This window comes from Pygoscelis adeliae, unplaced genomic scaffold, assembly GCF_000699105.1.
Source record: "Pygoscelis adeliae isolate BGI_AS28 unplaced genomic scaffold, ASM69910v1 Scaffold255, whole genome shotgun sequence".
NCBI classification, from domain to species: domain Eukaryota; kingdom Metazoa; phylum Chordata; class Aves; order Sphenisciformes; family Spheniscidae; genus Pygoscelis; species Pygoscelis adeliae.
The window spans coordinates 116,161-124,072 of record NW_008824872.1 but is presented as its reverse complement, the minus strand read 5'-3'; the positions used below and the strand labels follow the sequence as shown (position 1 = coordinate 124,072).

Here is a 7,912-nt window from a genome sequence, read left to right as displayed (position 1 = left end):
GTGCATCACTTGCTTTGTGTATTATTATTATTATTATTATCATATTATTATTATTATCATTTTATTTCAATTATTAAACTGTTTTTATTTCAATTATTAAACTGTTTTTATCTCAACCCACGAGTTTTTCTCACTTGTGCTTTTCCAATTCTCTCCCCCATCCCACCGGGTGGGGGGGAGTGAGCGAGCGGCTGCGTGGTGCTTAGTTGCCGACTGAGGTTAAACCACGGAATGTCTCTTTGGCCAGTTTGGCTGTGCCCCCTCCCAGCTTCTTGTGCACCTGCAGCCTTCTCAGTTGGTAGAGCATGGAAAACTAAAAAGTCCTTGGCTAGTGTAAGCATTACCTAGCAACAACTAAAACATTGGTGCCTTATAAACTTTGTTCTCATCCTAAATCCGTAACACAGCACTGTACCAGCTACTAGGAAGGAAATTAACTCTATCTCTGCCGAAACCAGGACAGGTGCATAAGACACAAGTTGTACCATGACAAAACCCAACTGAGTAAAAATAAAAACCACCTTTCTTTTACCAGGAGTGGACAGACATGGGAATAGGAGCCCAGAGAGGTTGTGGCATTGCCACAGAGATACTGAGGGATAACTCCAAACTCGACTGGATAGGTCCCTGAGCAATTTGCTTTAAACAGGAGGCTGGACTGGAAAGTTTCAGAGGTCCCTTTATCCTACATGATTCTGTAATTTGCTGATTCTGTAGCTGTGAGCTGACAAATGGGTTATTCTTACTAAAGTGCACATACCATTAATCACAATTAATGAGCCAAAAATGTATTGATTAGCCAGGTTTTACCTGTTGACTACAGATATGATCCTGGCATGTGACTCATAGTACTGTAGGGAGTCACATAAAGTATTCAGGCTCATGGAGCTTAGCACAGAAGGACATTTGCTGAGCCTCTTGTGCTTGTGGGATTACCATATACGGAATAAAATAAACCATGAACTTTTTAATTCATTCCCTTATGACACAATCCCTAAATCTCCCAAACAAGACTGGTTTTCTTTTTTTTTTCTTGATCCTGTTAGTAAACCTCACAGGTGTTTCAGAGAGAGGGACTGAGATTAACAGCTGGCACAGTGCAGTCCTCAGAAAACATAACAGAAGGAAGATTCAGAGGACAGACAACTCTTTGTTCAGTATTTTGTCTCCACGCTTTTCTCCATAGTTTAAGTCTTAACTTGTCTGAGGAACTTTACCATTGTTGTCATGGTCATCAGCGACCCATGGCTTTATAACCCCAGGTACTTTCTGCTGGCCAGCTTGGCCTTTCTAGATGTCAGGGACTCTTCAGCCAATGCTCCCAATTTACTCATGATGACTGTCTCAGACTTGATGGGACAATGGATGCAGCAACAGGCTTTAAGTACCCTGACATGCCTGTAACATTCTTCTTTGTAATCCTTCTCTTCTATCTCTTCTCTCCTCTCCCCAAGGGTTTAGCTGCCTGTGTTCAAGGTCAGCACTGATATAATGTGGTTGTTTAACCTTGTATTAATATGCTGTGAAACATCTAAGTTATGAGAAAGCTGTGGGAAACCTCATCAGGAGGTTTCTGCCAATTGGTTCAGGATTTAAGTGTTTAAGCTTAGGTGCTCTTCTCATTTCTTGCCCTAGCTATGCTGCAGGTATGCTGTGCCTGGCCCTGTATCTTGCTGATTTTTACCTCACCTTGACTACTTGAGTTCCTGGCCTAAATTTCAACCCGCTTCACTACTGTGGACTTGTCTAGCTGACATGGGAGTATCATGGCCTTGTTTTGTCCAAGAGCCGAGTTGCAGTGCAAACAGGAGTTGGATGTAGTGAGCCATGGCAAACAGGACAATGCGAACAAGACATGAATGACCTTGTATCAACAAGTGACAATAGAACAACATCTGAAACTGCTGGAATGATGTCATTGTGGACTTTCTGATTGGTAGCCTGTGCTGACATCTGCTGTAGTAAATATAGGAGGGTAATATTGCCGCAGTGTGCAGATGCAGGGCACCTGAGGAGAAGCTGTCACATGTTGATGCCAACCTGCCACCTAAGAACCCAGTCCTGAGACTGGCTGGAGAGTGTCATCTTCCCCTGGGCTTGACTATGCTGGCTCACTGGAACGGTAATTTTGGCAAATCTCTGTTAATTGTGTGTTTGCATGTGTGTGTGAGTGTAAAACTTTCCCTCACGCAGCTTACCCTTCGCTTGGTCCACTTATCACATCGAGCTTAGCAGTATCGCGTTCCCTGGCATCCCTTTCCCTCTGGCAATTACTGGGCTGTTGGCTGACTGGTTACTGTCAATGCTTCTGCTCTGCTCTTTTTTGTGTGTGTACTGTGGAACTGCTGCCTTTGCTGGTGAGGTGGGCTGCTCCTGTCTGCCTCACTGTCACTCTCAGCCCCTGGCTTGCCTTCCCTTGCAGAGCAGGCAACTATTCCTGCTCTCTGACTTCTCTCATTTCAGGGAACATAGCACACAAACCATGACCAGCAAATTAAACATGTATTGCTAGTCACAGCATCTGTGAGCAGAAGTTTATTGTTTCAAATGAAAATCTGAATAGGATAGGGGAGGAATAGGTTACTCTAAATTCTGTAATGACACAACCATGGCACAAGCCCAAATTCTCTGACAATCCCTGATTTGGTTTGTCCTGTGGTTTCTCTCTGAATTGAACATCTGACTCTCCAGGCAAGGGGACACACATACAAAGAGGAAATGTCCCAAATTCAGGCTTTGTCCATGCCAGCCATCCAGACAAACTGAGTCAAACCAACTGACTCTGTATACTTCAGCCCCTACAAAAGAAAGCAAGCAGCAGCAATCAAGGCTTATTGTGTATAGCATAAGAGAATCTGTCATCTGATCAGTACAGACAGGAACTGAGGTAAAATGAGGTAAACATTTTATGAGGACAAGAAGAGTTCACAGAGATTCTGAGAAAGTGTGAGAGGAGCATAAAGGATGCCTGGAGAAATGCACCACGCCTCACATTTTTAGATGGGAGAAACAAAGATTTCACATGTTTTGGGCAGGTAATTGGCACACACAGAGAAAAAGGAATGGACTCGAGGAACTTCTGCCTTCTGGTTGGGTTGGAAACAGACTTGGTAAATGATGAAGTATATGAAAGGTCTGGTACGTTGAGTCACTGAATTTAAGACAAAGAGAGAAATAGGGGCTAGAGTGCAGGATCCCTGGAGTGAGACTGAATGGCAAAAAGAAGTGGGGAGAAGAGAGTCTGATGTAAAAAAGAAAGCTCTGAGATGTGACATGGAGTCCTCACAGACACAGGGTGAACTAGAGCAGGTAGGGCAGAATGGAAGTCTTTCTTGTCCTGGAATGAGTGTTGGGCACCCAAAGGCTGTGAAAAGTGCCTCTCTGTAGGGTCAGGGGATAGAATACTGGTCACATATCTTCAGATACCTACAAGGTAAGAATCCAGATATAAGCTAGCCTTTTGGGCTTCATTAGAGTAAGTGGTGAGAAACAGGCGCTCCCAGAGCACAGTTTGTCTCATCCTAGGGCATGAGGATGCATCCATCCTTTATTGGATGCAGGGGGGAACATTGTCACCGAGGGTGAGGAAAAGGCTGAGGTACTTAATGCCTTCTGCCTCAGTTTTTAATAGTCAGACCAGTTATCCTCAGGGTATTCAGGTACCAAGACTAGGACAAACTGATCACATTCTGCAGCTGCCATTTCCTCAATCTTTACTTCAACAGGACTGCACAACTAATTCACGTACAGAGATTTAGGATGCTGAGGGCTGAGGTCAAGAGAGGTGGAGTCCAATGTATGTATCTAAAAGACATTGCAGGGGCGATCCAGGTTCTTAAACAGAAATGAATAGAGCACGCTATCTGAATTCCAACTGCCATACCACAAGAGCATGTGTTACTCATAAATCATGTATGACAATTGCCAAGCCAGTGTAAATGTCTTGGGTATTTTAGGACATCTGAAATTATTTTGAACATTTACTTTTAGAAATACAGTCCCACTTTTGTAATTGAGTTAATCACCAAGGTCTGCTTAGAACCAACAACAAGAACTAGACACACTCAGAGGATGATTGAATCTTAATTCAGGTATCTGAGATAAGTACAATGAACTGCCTATGTCTGTATAAATGAAATGAACTGCAGTCTGCATATCCTGGGTCCTCTCTGAATGTAAAGTCCAGGGCAGACTCCCCTGCAGGATGTGATGAAGAGCCCAGTAGGCCTCATAACAGATTGTCTTTTCTCATTCTTCAGATTGCTTGTCTCATGGTAGTGGAGAGAAATTCGAGAAACGGGGCATTCTTTTGTGTGCTGAAATGTTCCTTTGTTTTCTCAGATCGCCTCTGCCCTGAAACAGATATGCCTGCAAAGTAAAGAATGTGCAATACATCCTGTTTCTCTTAGGCTAACACAGCAGTAGCCTAGTAAACACTACTACATCATAAAATACTCTATTTATTTTCTTAATGATTGCCAGAGCAGGAATCCCTTAGTAGCTATAGCAAAACCATTTTTGTTCAGACCCAGGAAAGTTCATATAGATTTCATAGTAACTTTCTTCCTAGCATCTATTTTGATGCTTAGACAGAATGATGTATGAGTGGGTTTTTTTCAATTTTGTTTTCTCTTTGGAGTCCTCTGTGGAGGAGAGGAATCAGGCAACTCTGAGACTGCAGACAAAGCAGTCCTATGTGGAATAAGGGCTCTTGATGTGTGAATGGAAAAAGGTAATATTAGAGATAAGTACTGTTGCACTGAGGAGGGGTCAAAGCCTGCATCGCTGGGGAAACAGAAGTCTATTTATGAAGATAGCAACTAATTGTAAAGTTACACTGGATTTTAAGGGTATAGATGCAGAGGAGCCAAGCTGAAGATCAAAGAAAACAGTTCCCAACATTGAGACTACCTCCACTGAACAAAATTTCCACTGTATAGTGCAGGGATATAAGGAGGGTTCTAGGATGGGGGTTCCTGAGCCGGGGAGGGGAAAGATCATCTCTCGGTGTTGAAAAGCTTACTCTCCTCAGTCTCCCTTCTACATTGTTCCTCTCACAGGCATGCTCGGATGGTAACGAATGGAGCCACAGAATGTAACCAATCCTGTGACGGAATTTGTGCTCCTGGGCTTCAACTACAGTCTTAAGATTCAGCAATTCCTCTTCACGGTCTTCTTTATTGTCTACCTGATGACCTGCTTGGGAAACATCACCATCCTCACCACTGTTATCACTGACTACCACTTGCACATACCCATGTACTTCTTCTTGGCCAACTTAGCGTTCACAGATATTACCGAATCATCAGTAAATACTCCCATTCTATTGTCAGGTCTCCTCTCCCAGCACAAAACTGTTCCATTCAAGGAGTGTATCTTTCACATGTTTGTCTTCCACTTCATTGGTGGTGCTCATATCTTCCTTCTTGCAGTGATGGCAGCTGATCGGTATGTAGCTGTCCATAAGCCCTTGCAGTACTTGACAATAATGAACCGTGAGGTGTGTTTAAGCCTAGTGACAGGGTCATGGGCAGGTGGATTCATTCACTCTGCAACACAGATTGCTCTGCTTCTCCCTTTACCTTACTGTGGTCCTAACACCCTGGACAATTTCCACTGTGATGTCCCACAAGTACTGAAAGTGGCCTGCATTGACACCTACCAGACGGAGCTGCTGATGGTCTCAAATGGTGGACTGCTCCTCATAGTAATTTTTGTCTTGCTGCTCATTTCATACACTGTCATTTTAGTCAAGATAAGGAGGCAAGTCACCAGAGGAACGCACAAAGCTTTGTCTACCTGCATAGCCCAGATAATGGCAATAAGCATAACATTCATTCCAGGGATATTCATCTATGCTCAGCCCTTCAAGACATTTGAACTGGACAAAGTGGCCTCCATCTTTTTCACTGTGCTTGTTCCAATGCTGAATCCCATGGTCTACACCCTGAGAAATACCGAAATGAAAAAGTCCATCAGAAGACTTGTTTCTAGGGTTCTGTTCTCAGGAGAAAAGGGAATAGCTTAATTCCCTGTTGAATGGTCACCCTTTTTCTTTGTAACTATTGTTACTTAGCACTATTGAAATACCTGAGCTTCCAGCAAAGACACTTGCAGATGAGAAATCCTTTCTGGAGAACTAAGTTAGAGGAAATTCAACTTAAGTCCCTTTACATTAAATGCAGTTCCCATTAATACAGTCTGTGGAGTCTAGGACAGGTTGCATCTTGTTAATGATAAATAAGGTGTGCTGAATCTTCCCCTGAAACACCCTTTTTGTTATTTCCAGGAGTAAAGGGAACCTGCTTGCTTTTCACTGGCATAATTTCTTTTTTTGTTACCATGTCTAATGCTGAGTGACTTGTTTTTTTTGAAAACCAGACCTTACATTCTTGTCAGATAAAAATCAATCTATGCTACAGAATGATTCTTCTTCAGTTCACTTAATTCTTATTGACACACCTCTCAGTTGCATGTACAGCCTACATTTGATCATCTGGAATATAGTATTCGTAGCTTTACTGAGAAGCCTAATGTTGTAAGAGATTCTTCCCAGGTTTAAAAATGCATCTTCCTGTGCTTTCTTCTTTGCCTATGAGATGTTTGTTCTTCCTGACTTATTTGTTTTAGAGTCATATATATTTTTCTCCTTTCCATTTTTTCCCCAGTAAGATTTTAGTAGTGTGTGATGACAGTGTTTCCTAAAGAATGCCTACGCCTGTAATTTGTGCCATTAGTAGCCACCTGAAATTCTTCCTTCATATATTGAATAATAATTCCACATTTGGATTACTTTATTAAGATACCTAGGAATTTTTTGATTCTCATGAGTATATTGTGACTGATTATCTACTAAGGTTTTGTTTACACTGTACAGTTATATTCTAAAGGAGCAATTAATTCAATTTGACACACGGTATCTGTCCTGTTTGTTTGTTCACACTTTGAATGATATACTCCTTTAGACTGGGATTGTCTGTACCAGATGAACCACTATGGAGGAAGATAAGATCAGTTTTCTTAAAGCAAATGAGCATGCTATGATAAGACATGCTTATGGGCTATAGGTTAAGGAACGTGAAGGTTTTAGGGTCACAGAAAAGATCTGGAAGCCTGCAGCTCCCTGAGATACTGTCAGACTGCTGGGATGAGTCAGTACGGGACAGCTATTGCACAGAGATAATTGTAACAGTCACTGAGTTGACTGAAACCAACCCTGTAATCAAGAAGTACAATGAGAAAGACAGAAATTTTTTTATCATTGCTTTTCTACCTTAGGTAACCACTCTGAGGCATCTTTACTTTAAAAGTTAGTTCTTCTAATTTATATTTCAGTAAAAACTAACTCCAGAAATCTTAAAGATGTTGGTCTTTAAGGAGTAACCACAAGTAATATGTTTGTGCATATCCACCACAAAAAAGAGCTTTTATTTTCTTTAGGTTCTACCAAATCAACTAGGCTCACAAGAAATTTTCGGTGAATATATCTTATTTATGCTCTCTGTGCCATGACATGTGCCATCTTGACCAGGGTGACATTATATGAGGCAATAAGGATGCATGAAGATGTCTACTTGTGAGTTAACTCTGTACACTGCCATTATAGTCAAGGACACTACTGTGTTTTCCTTCAGTAGTTTTAAGATAGGCATTTAGTGCCATCTCATTAGGTCACGCAGAGAGGACGTTAGAAAGGCAAAAGCCCAGCTAGAACACAATCTGGCTGCTGTTGTTAGAGGCAACAATAAATGTTTTTACAAATATATTAATGACAAAAAGAGAGCCAAGGAGAATCTCCATCCTTTATTGGATGCGGGGGGGAACATTGTCACCGAGGATGAGGAAAAGGCTGAGGTACTCAATGCCTTCTTTGCCTCAGTCTTTAGCAGGCAGACCAGTTATCCTCAGGGTA

The 7,912-nt window shown here is 42.0% G+C and overlaps 1 protein-coding gene across 1 annotated transcript; it reads left to right on the top strand.

The window, feature by feature from the left end:
• The first annotated feature begins 5,080 nt into the window (after positions 1 to 5,080).
• On the top strand, positions 5,081 to 6,028 carry LOC103917381 (olfactory receptor 4D1-like). Its single transcript, XM_009324506.1, has one exon. The coding sequence runs from the start codon at positions 5,081 to 5,083 to the stop codon at positions 6,026 to 6,028; it is 948 nt and encodes a 315-aa protein (XP_009322781.1).
• The last annotated feature ends 1,884 nt before the right edge of the window (positions 6,029 to 7,912 follow it).